The sequence below is a fragment of the Diadema antillarum genome, unplaced genomic scaffold (assembly GCF_040938485.1).
Source record: "Diadema antillarum isolate AM-2024a unplaced genomic scaffold, OU_Dant_1.0 seq00001758_RagTag, whole genome shotgun sequence".
Lineage (NCBI taxonomy): Eukaryota > Metazoa > Echinodermata > Echinoidea > Diadematoida > Diadematidae > Diadema > Diadema antillarum.
In genome coordinates, this window is record NW_027272440.1 from 30,001 (window position 1) to 49,679 (window position 19,679).

The 19,679-nt window shown below is 39.2% G+C and overlaps 2 protein-coding genes across 2 annotated transcripts in view; both read left to right on the plus strand.

Moving 5' to 3' along the window:
- LOC139712097 (uncharacterized) overlaps positions 1 to 8,579 on the plus strand; it is a 9,965-nt gene extending 1,386 nt beyond the window's left edge. Inside the window, exons 2-5 of the mRNA XM_071623933.1 lie at positions 1,812 to 1,991; positions 5,050 to 5,326; positions 5,912 to 6,064; positions 6,158 to 8,579. Coding sequence (XP_071480034.1) covers positions 1,812 to 1,991; positions 5,050 to 5,326; positions 5,912 to 6,064; positions 6,158 to 6,960 — 1,413 coding nt within the window. The 3' untranslated portion in view covers positions 6,961 to 8,579. The remainder of the gene's footprint in view (positions 1 to 1,811; positions 1,992 to 5,049; positions 5,327 to 5,911; positions 6,065 to 6,157) is intronic.
- A 3,198-nt stretch (positions 8,580 to 11,777) lies between these two features.
- Positions 11,778 to 19,679, plus strand: part of LOC139712098 (mitogen-activated protein kinase kinase kinase 4-like) — a 39,690-nt gene continuing 31,788 nt past the window's right edge. The window contains exons 1-4 of the mRNA XM_071623934.1: positions 11,778 to 11,841; positions 15,085 to 17,551; positions 18,011 to 18,147; positions 18,949 to 19,060. Coding sequence (XP_071480035.1) covers positions 11,801 to 11,841; positions 15,085 to 17,551; positions 18,011 to 18,147; positions 18,949 to 19,060 — 2,757 coding nt within the window. The 5' untranslated portion in view covers positions 11,778 to 11,800. The remainder of the gene's footprint in view (positions 11,842 to 15,084; positions 17,552 to 18,010; positions 18,148 to 18,948; positions 19,061 to 19,679) is intronic.

Consider the following 19,679-nt stretch of genomic DNA (forward strand, 5'->3'; position numbering starts at 1 on the left):
AGTAGCATTGAGTATTGAAGTCGTTATTAGTAGTATTGATATTTATCACTATTGTAATTTTGTTGTCATCATAATTATTATCGTCAATATCATCGTTATCATCATCACCGTACTTATTATCATTGCCGCTGTTGTTCATTGGACCATTTTTTTTTTCAAAAGAGACATAGAATATATCTTTCAACATGCTTGAAATTAGAAAAAAAAGCAGAAGAAAAATCATAACAAGTACAAATACGGTACAGCTGACCAGAGTATTTCCCCCCAAAACTGGATAGATAGAAAAACAAAAGCAGATAAGATAAAACCACGCCCCGTTATGTTTCTAGCCACCTGCACACCTGCTGATGGGTCAATTATTATTTTTCTCTTCTCTCTTTTTTTGTGTCATCCCTAACTTTAAATATTTACTCACTTTTAATCCATTCCACTAGGTGTACTGGATGTTCAATTTGAAACCATGTATATATATATATATATATATATATATATATATATATATATAGAGAGAGAGAGAGAGAGAGAGAGAGAGAGTTCTATCGCAATTTGGTAAGGGCCATTTTTGAAACATTTTAAAGTATAAGTCCATCATCTGATAGAACAAAATAAAACCTTTTTAGTGATGCCTCATTTGCAACCTAACAAGGAACATTCGTGAGGTTATGATTAGAATGTCCCATGTTTTATGATAATTTCTATGTTTTTTTAAAGCAGCTGTGAGTTCAAATGTCTCAACTCAACAAAAACGGAATAAAATGGTTTTTGCGTTTAAACTCTCCATATATGTACGCATATAATATACACACACACTTAGCATACAGCACACACACACACACACATCATATACATACACATATACATATACACTGTGATTGTGTATGTATGCTTGTATTTTTTTTTTTCAAATTTATAAATGTTCTTATTTGTATTTGTCACAGATTAAAAGTATCATCGCACAGGATGAACACATCATTGGGAAAATGACTAGCGTCATAATTAGACAACAATACAAGTGATTCATTTTGTCATACAGCATTATTTGCCCCGACACAATATCAATAGAGGGCGGTATTCCTATTACTTTAGTTGTGTGTTTATGTTTGCGGACAAAAAAAAAAAAAAAAAATACTGAGCCTCATGCATGATTGTGCTATGAACCTGCCTGCAGTCTGTTCGATGATTACTGAACTCTTTCTTTAATACATTAATGTCATCAGAACTGCCCTCAGGATTTCTCTTATCTGGTGCATTTGTTTCACTTCCCTGTTTCAAGACAATATCTCTCGACAAACTACGAACAATGAAATTGGTCTCAATACATCATTTCATGTCAATATGAACTTTTTTTAAAGGGATGATATAGTTTTTGGTTAAGATTGGAATTCAGGTTGTAACTTTTTGCAAGATAATACTATTGTATAAAAAAATATTAAAGAACATACAATTCTAGAGGAATTTTAAAAAAAGTTTATTGATTGATGAATATTGGTTTTGAAATGGCTGAGATGTCCCTAAACAATAAAGCAAAACATTTTGGTCCTAATGAACGGTGTGTCCCATGCACCCTCAATTAGGACCACTTTATTTTACTTAACTTTTTGATATCTCAGCCGTTTCGAAACCGATTTCCATCAAACAAACGTTTTATTCCTCTAAGAATTGTATGCTCTTTTGTATTTTATATAGGGGGTTTTAGATTATCTTGCAAAAAGTTAAAATCTGAATCCACATCTTCACCAAAATTATACCATCACTTTAACTCACAAGAACAGGACAGTCATAGACATTTTTTTTCTGTCCTTCACTCACAGCTGATGAAGGAAATTCAGAAGGTGATGATGGTGCTCGATAGCAAGCGGAGGGATCTCAACTACGAGCTCGACTACGTCGACATCGCCATGCGGCCGACCGCGAAGGACAAGATGAGAGAGCTCAGTGGCAACCCCTCCGCACTTCCACCCCACATCGCCAACGGGGACGAATACTGCGGGGTAATATACAATAATTATACAAGTGCAACATAACAAATAGTATGGTTTTGGTCTTGTTCACCCATGGTATCTTGTATTTTATAAATCCTGTTCACTTTTTGCTCTGTTCTCCCACCATTGGACCTTGCTGTAAGCATGACCCATTTATACATCTGGGGTGTTTCACAAATGATTTTTGTCGATCTTTAAAAAAATTACGACCACCTTGAAATTATTATGGTATGCTACTGGTCACCCTGTAAATCAATTTTAATCAATGTTTTCAGAATCCACTTCAAATTGTTGCCAAAATTTACAGACAAACTCCTTTGTCACTTATATTATTTTATATTTTTAACGCCTACGTGAAAGAGTCTGCAAAATTTTCATTCATTGTCAGAATATCATTGAAGACACACACAGCACACCATAATTTTCAGTTGATCTTAACGTTTAAGATCGACTTAAAATCATTGTGAAACACCCCCAGATCAGTTTCAAGAGGGATAAAATAGGTAAAGCATCATGTACATGTCACAGGATGTAGAAGAGATTCGAACCCAGGATCTCCGTTTTAACCCTTTGTGTGTTTTGAGTGTCGATTGACATAGAAAACCCCATAGCATTGTACACACTGACCAAAGTCCCTGGCAGGGAAAGGGTTAAGTGTCCAGGGGCTTATTCTGTTCAAATCCTCACTAAAAACTCACGTTTTCACCAGGCATTCAACTACTAACTCTCTTTTGAGGAGTCTGCGCCTTTGAACATGTTGAATGTCTTTAAAACAGATATAGGCCTATGGCGCCATACAAAATGCTGTGAATCATCATCATCATCATCGTCGTCGTCGTCATTATCATCATCATGACGAGTCTATTATTTTCTACCCTACCACAGTTTCACACAACGGCGCGGCGTAGCCAGGATTTGATCTGGGAGGGGGGGGGGGGGGGCCGGTTAGTCTGCGAGTGGAGCAAGCGGGGGGGGGGGGGGAGGGTGTGGGAGGGGGTGTCCCCCCTCCCACTTAGTGTAGTAAGTCTATAGCGGGTACCAAGCAATTTGGAAGGGTGACAAGATACCTCTCCCATATTCTAGGGAGGTTTTTTTTTTCAGTTTTAGAACTGAAATTCAACAATCTGGTGCACACTTTTGTTGGAATATCTGGAAATTTGTTAATCAGAGAAGTGTAGCAAGTCTGGGGATGGAGATTCTATATTTTCAGATTGCATTAAACGTTTTGGTGCACACATTTTGTGGCAAATTTGGAAAACTGTTTATGTTCAAAGTGTAGCCACAGTCTACTTGTATGCGAGGGGGGGGGGGGGGAGGGGGCGGGCGAGCAGGGAGAAGACGTGGACAAGTGTTATCACCACCCTTCCCGTGCGACAGAGCTTTCCCCTTTTTAAAATTGAAATTGAGATATCTCGTATACGCATATTTGATGGATTATTTGGGAAATAAGAAAAAAAACACAACTCTGCTGGGGAAACTGAGAGAGGAAATGGTTGATTAAAAGGCGATATTCCCCATGTACATGAGGGAATTTTGAGTTTTCGGAATATATGTCATAAGTCTTGTGCACTCGGAATTCTTCAGAATTTTGTGTAATTATAAAAAGTGCACTATAAGGCTAGGGAAAGGAGCACAGAGGGGGAGGGTTTGGGAGGGGATACCCCCTCCCAAGCACGAGAGATTTTGCAGTTTTTGAATTGAAATTCAACGATCTGGTGCACACTTTGAGTGAAATTTTGAAAAAAATCATGATCTTATACTAGATGAAAGGTAAGGGAGACCCGCTTCATGTGTTGATGCACACAGTATACATGCATTTTTTCCGCCTCCCAAATCCCCGGTCCAAATCTTGGGGGGGGGGGGGGGGGGGACTGCCCCCATCGCCCCCCCCCCCCCTTGGCTACGCCAGTGGTTCCACATACCCTCCCATGCACTACATTGTACTTGGCTTATGAGGTGCCCAAACATTGGGGTGGGGAGGGGTGTGGGGAGAGGGAATGCTTATGATACTAAAGGTGAACAATACAGCATTGCTCTATTTATACGCGGACACTTCGCAAAACAAGGCGTCATTCTTTTTAAATCCCTCTCCCATATATCAGGTGTAATATCATCGACTGCTTCACAGTTGAGAACTCAGCCAATGCCCAATTCTCAAAAGAAGGTCCTTCGCCCCAAAAAACACCAAACAAACAAAGAAACAATGAACAACAGAAAAAAAACCCAGAAGAAACAAACAGGAAAAAAAAACTTCGTGTATGTAATTCGACCATCTTACCGATGATGATACAGTTTGGCGAAAAATTAGTTTTCTTCAAAGACACCTCACAATGCATGAATTGCTTCTTTGCGAAGAAAATCTTTCTTATGATTCTCTGCCTCGATCGCGGCAGATTTACATGGAGTCAGCCGAACACATTTATGCCCAGTTAATGATCCTCATTTTTTTTTAAGTTAAGGTTTAGTATAATTGATTAATTCGGAATCTGCAGTAGTCTCTTATCCTTAATGTGATATGACAGTGGATAAATGCTGGAAAACGCCAAGAAAAACACTTTATTCCGATTTCAGGCTACTTGTATACATTAACTGCTATTAAGTAGCTTCTAGCAATCTATATCAATGCATAATTATACTTGTACATGTATGCTGTGTATATGATAATATATGTTTCACTTTTCCACAGATAATTCAAAGTTGAGTTCCTGGAATCATTTGGTATGCTATGCTATACAGGATGTAATCATGGAGCAAGTTTTACTGTGCCATCATTTTAAAACGTTGCGATGTTTATGATGCTGTCACTTGATATTTTAAAATAGATTATAGGACGAGACTATATCATACCTTTGTAATGAATTATTATACTACACTAAACAAAAGTATACGTCAGAGATGAATAGAGAAATAAATGAATAGATACATGAGTCACTGAAGAGATATCAAAGTTTTAGTGAACAACAACAACAAAAAAAAAATCCACAGAAATGTGCATTTTCGATAACAAAAAGGAGAAGACACTTTGGTAATGCATTCTCTTTCTATCCATGCTGATTTTTGCTTGCAGGACTACCAAGCGTTCGAAGAAGCAGTGGAACTGGAGTTTCTCAAGAAGTTCCTGAAGCTCCCGGGATGGGCCGAGGACGAGAAAAAGAAGCAACAGAAGGCGGAAGAACAGGAAAAGGAGAAGGAGGAAGAAGCAAAGGCCGACGAAGGAGAAGAGAAGGAAAAAGAAGGCGACAAGGAAAAGGAGGAAGAGAAAGACAAGGAGTCAGAAGAAGGGAAATCAGAAGATGCTGAAGAAAAGGCGAAGGAGAAAGAGGACAAGGAAGAAGAAAAAAGCGGCAAGGAGAAGGAAGAGAAGAAAAAGGATGAGAAGAAAGATGAGAAGAAGGAAACAACTGAAGGTACGGAAAAGAAAATAATCCGGAAGCCGAAGATTTCGGCAAAGGTGGATGAAGATAAAAAAGAAGAGAAAGCCAAGAAGGAGGAAAAAGACAAGACTGAAGAAGAGAAAAAGACGAAAACAGAGGAGAAACAAGAGAAGACAATCCGTAAGCCGAAGATTTCAGCGAAAGTGGAAGAGGATAAGAAACAAGAAGAAAAGAAAGAAGACAAGGAAACCAAGGAAAAAGACGAAGCGGCACAGGCGGAGAAGAAAAAGGAGGAAAAGAAAGAGGCAGAGACTAAAAAGGATAGTACAAAAGAAGATAAGGTGGAAGAGAAGAAAGAAGGAAAAGAAAAGAAGAAGGAAACAGATGAAGGAAAAGAGGAGAAAGTGATGAAGAAACCCAAATTGAAGGCCAAAGGGGAAGCACAAAAAGAGGAGAAGGAAGAAGATAAAAAAGAGAAAGTAGAGGAAAAGAAGAAAGAAACAGATGAAGGAAAAGAAGAAAAGGTGATGAAGAAACCCAAATTGAAGGCCAAAGGTGAACCACAAAAAGAGGAGGGGAAGGAAGAAGATAAAAAAGAGAAAGTAGAGGAAAAGAAGAAAGACACAGATGAAGGAAAAGAAGAAAAGGTGATGAAGAAACCCAAATTGAAGGCCAAAGGTGAACCACAAAAAGAAGAGGAGAAGGAAGAAGATAAAAAAGAGAAAGTAGAGGAAAAGAAAAAAGAAACAGATGAAGGAAAAGAAGAAAAGGTGATGAAGAAACCCAAATTAAAGGCCAAAGGTGAACCACAAAAAGAGGAGGAGAAGGAGAGTACAGATAAAACAAAATCCGAGGAGAAAACTGACAAAAGAGGCAAAGATGATGCTAAGGAGGATTCTAAGGAGGAGGCAGCTGTCGTTAAAAGGCCACGACCGAAGGCAAAAGTGGACGTCGACGAGAAAAAAGAAAGCTCCACTGAGAAGGAGTCCAAAGAAGCAGAAACAGCAAAAGACAAGTCAGAAAAGGAAGAAACAAAAGAGGAAACTGTGGTCCGAAGACCGAGACTTAAACCCAAGGTAGAAAAAGAAGATGTAACGGAAGAAAAGAAAGAGAAGGAAGAAAAGAAGGAAGAGAAAAAAGAGGAAGAAGCCGAGAAAAAAGAAGAAACTGTCGTAAAGAGACCAAGGCCAAAGGCTAAAGTAAACGTTGAGGCAGAGGAAGAGAAGAAAGAAGACGAGCAAAAGAAGGAAGAGGAGAAGAAAGAAGAAACCGTGGTCAGGAGACCTCGGCCCAAGGCCAAAGTCGATGTTGAGACGGACGACGAGAAAAAAGAAGGTGAAAAGAAAGATGAAGAAAAGAAAGAAGAAACTGTCGTCAGACGACCGAGGCCAAAAGCTAAGGTAAACGTTGATGCGGACGACGAAAAGAAAGAGGAGAAGGAGAAGACGGAAGAGAAAAGTGAAGAAACCGTCGTTCGACGACCACGACCGAAAGCTAGGGTGAACGTTGAGACTGACGAAGAAGGCAAGAAAGAAACAGAGGAAAAGAAAGAAGAGACGGTCGTTCGTAGACCGAGACCTCGCGCAAGGGTCGATGTCGACTAGAAGTCTAATCCTTTCTGATATTTCTTTAAGTCTTATTCCATCCGTGTCTTGGCATTGTGTGCGAAACCCATCTTTACCTCTTTCTTCCAGACGTGTGACATGAAAATCGATAACTTTCATTGCTTACTTTTCAAGTTAAATTGTGATCAGACAACGATTTAAACTTTTGAAAGTTAAAGGAAATAACATCAAACTCACAATGTATTAAGTAAATTCAATTTGATTGCAAATTATGAAGCCTGATTTCCTTCATAGTTTTGTACAGGAATTTTAGGAAAGATCGTGAAATTAGTTTCAAAAGAATAAGTGGTTTCATCTTTATGTATTAATAGTACTACTGTATGTATGCAATAATCGTGTCTTCCACAGTCTAATGTGATCAGTTTACCATGTTTTAAGTAGTTATATCGGAATTATATAAAGTCATCAAGATTATGCAAAAGCAAATGCTATTCGATTGTCAACACTGTAAAATGGCCATGTTTGCTATGTCTTCTAAAGCTCAGCGCAACCCTTAGATGCAAGGGAAAAAACACAAGAAAGAAACATATCCATTACAAGGAAAAAATAGCAATCCAAAAGAAGTGTCTATTTATATCAATTATGGATACATGACGTGTAAAAATCCTATCATCTTTTATCACATCAAACCAAAGCGTGTGGTTTGATTTTTTTTCTGTGTTATGGCGTAATATATATTTTGGATGAACACATCAATGTAAACATATTTGAAATCAAGAGGACAAAAAGCTGGCGAGTAGAACATTCTTATTGTTATTGTATTTTTGTGACGTATATATCGTTTTCATGACATAGGGGCTTATGTTCGTGATTCATAAGGATCACTTGGCAATACTGCAGCATGCAATAATGGCTGTACGCGGAAGACTCAGAGTTATATAACTTAACAGCTGTAAAAGTCGGAGGACAATACTAGTAACTTATGCATCGTGCAAATGATTGCGACTACCGAAGTCTTTAATTTGCAAAAGGGTACTGAAATGTCGAATTGAGAACTAATCGCAGTGGCTAAAGTACTTTTGTTTTTAACTTCTCTGTTGCCCCTTCATAGATTGTTTTCTTTACTCAAGAATTTGAATGTAGAACTGAATTGTCGAACCCTATCCTATCTGTGTGTAAGTTTTTATTTTGTCTAATAGCTCAGTAGCCTTTTCCTGCTTTTCCTTGTCTAGATAATTATTAATAATGTCTGTCATATTCAACACAATCATCATTGTCGAGTTCTTACTTTTCTCTAACATGTGTAAACATTCAATTATCGATTGGGGTCTAAACTTTTTTTTTTTATAAGTTGGGATAAGGCGATTTGCAAATAATTGTTACGATATTGTAGCTTGACCGACTGGCTCGAGGTGACAGTAAAGCAAATCGTGGTTCAAATGATAAGGAGGTAACTATTGTTGGAAAGGATTATAATTCTATAATGATTTCTTTCATCAAAGGATATATCGTGATCTTGAATGCACAGTGTCATGGCCTATCACCTAAATGGTTCGCAGTATATCTTGTGAACCATTTTTTTTCTTGTTCCTGCATAATTATGTTCGAGTTTCTGATTACGTTCTGTAATAGAGTGTTGTTATCTAAATCACATGCAAACCCACTGCATATATGAATTTACAAAAATGCCGGACGTTGATCATAACTAAGAAAAATGTTAACCTTTGTTGTAAAAGGATTCTTAATCCTTACAGTTCCTGCACGCTGTATCTGCCGGATATCAATCTGCTACATCAATATCTATGTCATGCATGAATAAATTCGAGAAGTGTTGATCGGCATTATCATGTCCTTTCAAGTGCCTTTTGATCTCTTAAACTCCTTTACCAAGGTTCACATCACAAACGAAGAAACTCTCTTATGATGATGATGATGATGATAATGATAATACTAATGACAATTATAACGATAACATTAAATATCACCACTACTATCATCTTCGCTATGGATATCACCATACTCGTATTTCAAGTCCACTGACAACGATTATATAAGTTGGGAGACATCTGCACATTTTGCTTTATAATTTCCTTCGTGGTAAAGAACTGTGTGTGTGTCTGTGTATGAGAAAAAGTTTCAATTAATTAAGAATGTGTGAATTTTGTGTTATATATATATATATATATATACATATATATATGTAATATATTATATATATACATATATATACATATACACATATATACACTCAGCAAAAAAAGGAAAGAAAATAAACACTTTTTCAAGTAGGCTATATATTGCTCATAGAACATTTTGCTAAAAGCTAATGTACTGTATATCATACTAAAGGTAATTTAATTGGCTATCAACCTGGTAGGTCAACAGAAAGGGAAATTTTATGCATAAGTGAACACCTTTGTTTTTCTCTTCTAGGGCACAAAAGTAAAACTTGCAAATTGAACAAGTTGTCATTCACGAGTAGGTGCTCTCCCATAAAACAATAGGAAGGAACAACAAATTTCACACAAAAAAGAGACATGAATTAAGTTTCAAAAATAAAACTATGGTCTCTATGGTATCTTTAAAGCCCAAAAGATCAAAGAAAGCTAAAGATAATGGACGAAAATGAATCTTCTGTCAAATCTAAATTCAATTGAAATAAGAGAAGAAGCAATAATTAACAAAAAATTGTAGAAATTTGAGTTTGTTTTTTTCTTCAAATTAGGAAGTTGTTAATTATGTTTGGTTCTTGAATTTGCCTTATGAATTACTAAATTACTAAATTAAAAGAATGAAATAGAAATTTCTGTTCATCTAATCATCTTTATTCATGTTACTCCCTATGTCACTTGAAGTTTCAGTTGACAGAAATTTTTTCCCCTTTAGTTTCCCACTTTGTTTTTGTTAGAAGTTATAAAGAGATAAAGAGATAAAGAAAACGACAACTTATTTTGCTATTTCATTCATGTCTCTCATTGTGTTCAATTGGTCTTTTGTTGTCACTGTTATCGAGAAGGGCATTTGCAAATGAAAGATAACATGTTAATTTTTGCAATTCTTACTTTTGTGCCTTGGAGGACAAAAACAAATGTGTTCACTCATGCGTGACATTAATTCTTGTATTACCCTACAAGCTTGATAGCCAATTAAATTCCCTTTAATATGGTATATAATACATTAACTTTCATCAAAGTCTTCTATGAAAAATATGAACTCGAAAAAGTGTTTACTTTCTTTTTTTTTGCTGAGTGTATATACATAATGAATTGAATGTGGTTTTGAAATAATGGCTTCAGGATATATTTGGCAACACATTTGGAGATTACAAAACATAAAACGATGGAAGAAGACTATTACTGTAAGTAGACATAGATATCTACGACACAATTATATACTGACATATCATATACGCAGAAAGTGGCAAGCAGAAATAAACATAATATGAATAAAGTTTAGCGTAGTTATACCTGATTGGCAGACGTGTATGTTGCTTGGGTTTTGTTGTGGCAGGGGGGATGATGATTATATCACATGCATTCCTCCTATTTATACTATCCAACTGGCATCCTGCAACATCCATTGTCTTCGTTTGTCACGATTATATTGATCTTGAAAGCAAGGGGTGAAAGTTCAATTTGTCTCCCTCTACAAATGAAGATGAATATATTGATCTTCCCAAGATGACTAAAACGTTTGGTACATGTATTACCACACGTCATACCTTCCTCTCTCTCTCTCTCTCCTTATATATATATATATATATATACATATATATATATATATATATATATATATGAATATATGAATATGATTATTTTGATATATATATATATATATATATATATATACATATATATAATATAATAATATATATATATATATATATATATACATATATATATATATATATATATATATCATGTATATACATAATACACACACACACATATATGCTAATTCATGGAGACAGTATAACGCAAACATGAATACATGACCTGACACTAGACCGTTTAGTTGATAAACATGTATATAGTGCAATAGAACAATACGGAAGAAGTCCATAAGAAAAAAAAACCAAAAAGACATGTTGAGTGCAATTCGCACTTCTACTATAAACCCAATCCAGGCCTCCTCTCATAACGTGACACATATACACTGTATCTCAAAGAAAAATGGGATTTCCTGGATGACCAAGACTTTTCTGTGATTTTGCTATAAACACGAAACCAAATAACATGGCTGTGATTTCGATGAGACTGCATGAGTGCATGTATTATGTTGAGTAATCACAACAGAAAATCTAATCATTAGAGAAAAATTAATAAAACAAAAATAATATTCCATATTGTAAGATACTTCGAAAAGTTACCAAAAAAAAGTTACACCGATTGCACTGAGTGATAGCGTTGAGAGAGCATCAAACCAGCTAAAGACTGCACATTGTACTCTCATATCCCGGAATGGGGTCGGAAGAGTCGAATAAAATCTAAATCTAAATAATATCGTCCTTTTGTGGAGTTGCTAGGAATTTCGAGATGTATAAAATTGTGGTAGGCTCCCGACATGCATCTTTATGAGTGAGGTATCTGTCATATAGCAAAAGCAAGATTGTTGCTGAGTGTCCGCATCTGTCCCGTAGTTTGCCCCCTGCATGACAAGCTTGTGACGTGTGAGTGGGGATACTGAGAGTCGATACGGTATTGGAGTATGAAACGCTTCAAAATTTAAGTCAGCCATAGAAAGTGCGGGCTTCTCGCTTACTGCTACATCCACGAGCGTAATACAAGTTGTACAGCACTGCGACTTTGGTGGAGAGAATAATAATTAAAATGCATATGGCATGCCATAGGAGACCGGTCCGTTGTGTTGTTTGTCAATCATGGACGGAGCCTCTTCCGCAAATTTTTCATTTGATGATCTGTAAGTTGAAATGCGATATCCCTGTCGACCAGCTTGTGATTGTGTGTTCTTAATCCCGCATTTAAGAGCCTCTATGTTTGCTTTTGTTTATGGTATTATCGTACTTGTCTTACATGCTTCGTATAACATTGGTTAACCTGAGATAGTCGCTTACCCTACTTCATATTGTTACATTCATTATCAGATGCGATTCCTGCGTTCGCTTTCGTGAGCCATGTACTGTACGTAGTATGTGAATGTGAACGCGTAGAGCCGAGCCTTCGTAGTCTTAACTGACATACAAATTGTACAAAAAATTTGCATGAAACAACATGGTCACCATGTTGAAGTTTTACAGCAGGAAGGGGAATGCAAGCACGAAGTTGCGCACTTGAGTGAGATGAGTTAATGAGCCCCTTGCCATGACAATACAGCAGAATACAGCAAGATTCTGCTACAACCATAATAGCTGTGCGTAAGAAAATAAATTTGTAAAAGTATTGTCATACTCATAATTGATTTAGCCTCATAATAAGACCTTTTAGCTAACAGCTTTGTCTGAAACTTCCTAGACTCAGTGGAAATAATTCTTATAGTGATTAGGATCTAGGGTTCAAGTTATCAGTAGGCCCTATAATATAGGCCTATACACTGGTCACTGTCAGTGACCGTAGTAGACCATACTATTCCAGATTATCGTTACTGAGGAAATTGCAATTCCACTGGTGGGATTTCCAGTGATAATGTCATTTGTTCCATCATTTTATTTGTTAGACAATTTTTTCAGTTTTATAACATTGTCATTGTGATATCAAAACAAAATATCTAGGCAACAATCACATGAGAAGAGGCAGTGCCATGGCATTGTACTAACAAGTACCGTATTTACTCAGCCCTACTGACTACTGTCATTTTGTGCATTAAACCTTCCTCTGAAGTCTCTTTTTAATCCGAATCCAGACAAAAAATTAGTAGGATCATTAAAAAACACAAATGAAAAGGTTGTTCCTTTCTCCTTGACCTTAGATACATGTAATTCCACTTCTTGTTGGGCTTCACATGGTTTCTGTCCTGCTTCAGCCTGGAAAGCTTGCAATTAGCATAATTGGTCTGTGCTAGGGTGGCACCGCACTTGCATAAATTTTAGTGCAGCACCTTTGTTGTGTAGGACCCAAAGCATTGCAAAACAATGCAAAAAAAGAAAAGAAGAGAGTGTTATTTAGATTTGCATCATCTCTAGGGGCCCTTGACTGCAAAAAATATCACTATTGTGCAGTCTTTTTCATATGAGTGAGGCCAAGTAAAAAAAGAAACCAGTTTCTCGTCCTCGCGCGCATCGATTTTGGCCGCCGCATCAATTTTTTTACTATTTACTATTTTCAAAATGGCGCTGAAAATACCAAGAAATTCATAATTCTCGTCCCAGCCCGCTCCCCGCCCGCATCGAATTTCAGTTGCCGCATCGACTTTTTTGATATTTACTATTTTTTCGGCCGCCGAAAAAAAAATATCGACAATAAAAATTCACCTACCAATCGTGATTTCTCATTTCTAAATACGCCTTGCGTCCTCTACTTAGTACAGCTGCTTCTGTGGTGCGTATGTAATATAACGCATGCATTTCACACTGCGAGCTCGGCAAGAAGGAATGACCCACAAAGCAGTCGAACTGTATAGTTGGATGGGCGCGCGGGCCTGAGCTGTGATGTACAGCGCACTCGGTACGTCGTGAATGCGATAGCGGCAACATTTTTTGCGAACAATCGCTGATATTCCACGCATATTTCGCGCATTGTTCGTATTTTTCCCCGTTTCTCATATTTTAAGCGGATGAATTGTACTGTACAAATGCTTGTGAGGATTGTATCGAGTTTGTATGTATACATTTTCATGTCATTGTGACTAAGTGCATGTGTGTGCAGTGTCGGGAGGTACGGTGCCAGTGCAGTGGCCGTGCCGGTCGTGTATGCGTGTCTGTAGCTGTCAGGGTCCCCATCCCCCCTTACCAGGGGGGCGTTTCATCAACGATTTCGTCGGAGGTTTTCACCGAGAAATTTGCTATCAGCCAATCAGACGCAAGGATTTACACTGACAACTGTTAAAAGCTAATGAAATCCTTGCTTCTAATTGGCTGATAGCAAATTTGTCGGTGAAAACCTCCGACGAACTCGTTGATGAAACGCCCCCCTGGTCTGTCAGCTGTCTGCACGCACGAATGAACACATTCGAATGTGTTGATGCCCAAACACTCTGCTCTGTAACATTGCATCTATTTTGAAGAGAAAATAAATGCGCTTTTCCAGCAAATGTAGAATTATTAAATGGGTGTATCTACAAAATAAATAACTTTTCCACGGATTCTGGTTTGTCTCGTATTTCTGCGGGATACTTTTCTTTACGATGTAAATTCATGGACACGGCCGTGAGTCGTATCACCTGTAGTGTGATTGAATCATTCATCATCCAAATGATGAGTGATTATCAAATGTCTTTTTAGAACATGAAGAAACATCTTTAAATGTTTAATGCTATAATGCCATATCAGTATCATTTTGACATCCATGTACCAGCCAGTTTCCAATTGAATGTGCTACAATTGTACTGTGAAGAGATGCAGATAGGCCTACAGCGCAGCTGTGTGGACACAAAAAGTCACAAACACCAATGATAAATAAAGCAGTGTTTTGAATATCATGGAATTTATTTCAGTCGTACATTTGTTGATAGAGTGTTTTATACCTGTTTCAATTAATAGCACAATACATCAGAATTGCAAGTACACTGCCGACTGGTATCAGAAATGCCATTACAACACTAAATACCAGTATTGAGATGGTAATTTTCCCTTGACATCTGTTATAGTGGAAAGGAAAAGCAAATGTATTTCTGCATGCATGAAGTTTCATTTCAAGTATGGTACATATTTATATCTATTTGTTTGAAAATGCACAGAGTGCTGGCAAGACATACACTTGGGACCTGGTCTCTCATAACACAGCTACCAGAGTGATATTTCATTTCATAAATTGGATATAGAAAATAGTAAAGCCCTCTCTCGTTACCTTTCTCAGAATTACCGGACGAGAAACACAGGTTACTTTCATTTTGACAATCCTCGAAAAAATAGTAAGATATCAAATAGTAAGGACCTCCCTCATCGCCTTGCTCAAAAAACCCGGACGAGAAACTGCTTTCTTTTTTTACTTGGCCTGATATATTTTTGTAATTTTTGTTGTTGTCTTTTGATTTTGTTTTTCCTTGTAGACCATCTGAGCCATATGAAAATGGAGACCATCTGGCTGGAGAAGAGGACTGTCTAGGAGATTTGGATGACACCGGGACATCAGGGAAATGGGATGCTTGGGAAGGACAAATGGGTGATGCGGGCAATGATGACTCTCCACCCTCCATCGATGGGGAGGGGAGCTTCGACGACAACCAGGCAGGCATGTACGACAATCTGTATGGCAGCACTCCGCCGCGGCAGATGCGCAGTGCCAGAAAACAGACCAGTAAGGGTAACAGTGGCAAAGGTGGAAAGCCCCCTCGCCTCGTCCTCCAGGTGCCACAGAAGAAAGATGCTCGGAAGGACAGGAACCACAGCCAGGCCAAAAAGTCGCTGGCCAAGAAATTGGACTCGGCGGACTACGGGCAGTCTGCGCAACTCGCCAAACAAAAGTTCCACCAGCGCAAGATGCGGAGCATCCATCTGGATAGGACCAGCGAACGAGAGTTCAAGCAGAAGGCAATTACATACGATGGGTCAGAATTGCATCAACCTCTCACGCCGACGTACACCTTTCGCCCATTCGACTCTCTCCCTTCGCCAAACCTCAAGATTGGGTCCTCCACGTGCTTTCGTAGTGTCAAATCGCAGCAAGTGAGCCCGCCTTCTTCCCCGGGGAGTAGGACAAAGAAGCACTCTTCCTCTTCGTCAAAGTCGTACTATGCTGCCGAAAGGGTAGAGTTTCATCGTACCTTCTCTGCTCTGATCCGAATGGGCAGCAGCACGAAGAAGGAAACGAGCCAGGAACACTCCCAGCGGATCAGACGTCAGGATGGTATGGCTCATGATATGTTCCAAATGCAGTGGACAGAAATGCTGTGGCTGGAGCTCATGGCGTATTACAATTCTCGCGACATCGACGAGCAAGACTTGCATCTCTTTGAGGCGCGCAAGCAAATCAGCGAGATCATCAGCGAAATCCTAGAGTTTCGGTTCCAGAATGCAGCAAGCAACCAGACCGTCAAGTCCAAGTGCTCGCTTGACCGCAAACGTTCGTCTTTCAAAAGTGTGCAAAGAAACATCGCAAAGCATGTGAGTGGACAGTCTAGTACCTCGTCCTCGAGCTCTCAGGGTGACTCTGTAGATACTACCCAGCTGAATGGAACTGCCTGCGACACATGCATGATGCCGGGACATCGGCGGCAGCCGAGTGTTTCTGACATTTGCATGCCTCTCAGTGCCGCCCTGAATTCGTACATCACAGACACCTGTGATGCATGGTACAGAATAAACTACCTCCTGAAGAAACTCGAGCAGATTCAGAGTTTGTACCCGACCAGCAAAGCATTCCTGAACGACGTCCCCGAGGGTGTCAGGGAAGACTTCACCAAGAGAGTTGAGACAATGTGCCTGTGGCTGAACCTCACCAACGACATCAGCCACAAGTTTGACTTGACATCACAAATCCTCGGTGTGATCGACCTGGAAAACTTGTGGTGGCCCTGCTTGGATCTGCCAGGGTACTGTGTGGAAAACTGTGATGCGGACGACCTTGAGACTGATCAGAATCCAGACGTCAAACCCATGGTGAAGCCGACTGCAAGGAGGCCCATGCTAGGGGCTCTCGGCCACTGGGATTGCGTGCAGTCACATTCACAGGACATGCTGCAAGGTGGTGCATCATGTGACACTCAGTCCACCTCCCTGTCACATGACAGGCTGGATTCCAGAGATTTGTCACATGACAGGCTAGACTCCAGAGAGCAGTCACATGACAGGTTAGACTCGAGAGATATGTCACATGACAGGCTAGACTCCAGAGATCAGTCACATGACAGGCTAGACTCTAGAGATTTGTCACATAACAGGTTAGACTCTAGAGATATGTCACATGACAGGCTAGACTCCAGAGATATGTCACATGACAGGCTTGACTCCAGGAATGCATCATTGGACAGAAATGATGGGGCCCAAAAATCCCATTACAGCATGGACCTAGGTCACCATGCTGTGGCCGGCAGTGCCAATGCGGAACCCTGTCTGCCAGGGGGTGACCCCAAACCGAGGCACAACCAAGACGACGAGGATTATTGCTCAGAGGTATCCTTTGGCTCTCAGTCGGTGCTCAACTCTAGCCTGTCGCGGCATCCACCCTTCAATCGGGTCCGCTCGGTCACTTTTGACATCAGCCCCAATGAAGAGGAGAGGCCTCAGAGTCCCAGGCCATCTGCTGAGCCCGTCATGTCCAGCACACCGCAGGCTAAGAGCCCTCGTGCGGAAGAGTCCCCACGCACCAACCGCATCTTCAGCGAGTGCCACTTCAGCTTCGACTACGACTCCTCGACGTCCATCTACAGGCCGTTTGTCGACCGCAGTCTGAAGCATCAAGGGCTGCGTAAGATGACAAAGCGGCTGGACAAAATGCTTGGTCAGACCAACAGGAAGCTCCGCTTTGCCATTGAGAAGGCATCAGATGTCCACGACAACAGGAGAATTTCAACAGGGGTAAATTATTCTTTAATCTTCTAATGATAATATGTCTGTATTACCTTATAATGGCCTTACAACCCTACTACTGTACGAGCTGAAATTTTCGCGGTGGTTTTAATTTTGCGAATTTCGCGAATCGCCTTTGAACCGCGAAAAATAACAACACGCGAAATATAACAACGCGCAAATAGTTACATTCAGTTAGACCTTCGCAACCGCGAAATTAACAACACGCGCAAATGTCCTCCAAGTAGCAATTCGCAAAAATATCTGTACGCGAAAATTTCAGCTCGTACAGTATTAATTTGTACTCAAGATGTGATGTATTTTTTTTTTGTCAGTAGTCATTAGTCTAAACTTCTTCTTTTAGAAACTTAACATTGATGAATTTGTCTTATAGAGACCATCTAAAATGTTTGATGTAATCCTACTTATTGTTCTCTTTCTTCCTTGAAATTGAAATGAAATCTGAAGAGTGATGTGGACATCACCCTGCGAGTGCCTCAGTTCTTTGAGACCCCACCCCAACCAACGGGACAGCCCCACCCCACCCTGCAATCCCATGGAACCTGGAGCAAGGAGTTCCAGGAAATGAACTTGCCGTCTTTCATGTAAGTCTTGTGTGATACAAGCACACTGGCCAGTATAGCACAACACAATTAATTTTGTGTAGGAACCAATTTTGCCATGCATGGACTTCGTTTGGAATGACAGTATGTTGTATGTTGGAGGCATGGGGTTATTAAAATCGGGGGTGTCACCCTCCATATATGACATGCTACGCACACATGCTCTTAGAAAGCGCTAAAAAGGATCTGTACTTAGACAACTGCGTCGGTAATATTTCCCCTGAAAAAGGCTTTTCTTTTTTCTTTTCATAACCATTTTGAGGTCCTGTTCCAAGAAATAGGTTTTTGACATTCAGATAGTATCCAGGTACATTTTAAGGAATTATATTAAAATGTCTACTTTGGTAAATGTTGTGTACTAATTTCAATTAAATCTGACATCAGTTTAACTGAATTCTTTATTGTATTTTACAGGAAAGTATTAACTTTGCTGTTATTTTCAACTATTGTAAGAAGCATTTATACTACATGTAAATGCCATTTAGTGTATTGTACTTGGTACTGCAGCAAAAAAGGCCACTTAAGGTATGTGGTGACACTGGTAATGCCATTTAGGATGTGTTTATGATGGCATTCCGAGCGGGTGAAAATTGGACGTGCTGTAATACACGTATGCCATCTTTGGTCCATTTCTGAGTTGCTGACGTGGAATGGTAGCATATTTGTCTGAGCGGCATAGGATGTTGTGTAGCTTTTGCAGAGAGCTCTTTGTTGTGGCAGATTAGAAATTGGATTATTCTTTGGTCTCTTGTAGTTCATGAATGCTTTTGTACTCACCACCAGGCCAGCGTATCTCTTCCTGGTGCGCATACCGCTGGACGTGATGCACGAGTGCCTCCGATTTCGGCTGGAGCACAAGCCGGCGGCTGACCCGTCACGACACAGCATTCAACAGGTACGTCCCACAGTCTGCTCCCTCATGTGTCCTGATTTGGAACTCCTATTTTGTTCATTCAGATTCATGTAACACAGAAATATATCCTTGATTTGATGGGTGGATACTGGCTGCCTTCTCGGTCACTCACTATGATCACAGTTAAATATTGTAATCATTCTTATTATTAGTGTTAATTTTGTGCCAATGACTATAATGTATTTATTGATACTGTTATAACTACTACTACTGCTACAACGACTATTGTTATTGCAGCTATGATGATTTTTATTATCATCACTATCACCGAATATTTAAGCTATGATGAACACTCAGTCATACAGTGCTTGTTTTATTGCAACTGATTGACAAATTGCCCTACATCAATCATGATAAAATCAGCACCGATTATTCAGCATTTTAGATACATACATACAGTACATACTCAGTTTGGAATCCAACCAAAGACTTCCAGATTACTAGGTAGTTAGATCGATTCAAATACAACCCGAGTATGTATGCCCATGACTTTTTATCATGGCTTGTACTAAAATGCTGAATAATCAGTGTTTATTTCCATCAAATTAGGGCAATTTGTCAATCAGTTGCAATAAAAAAATACTTGACATAAGGATCATTA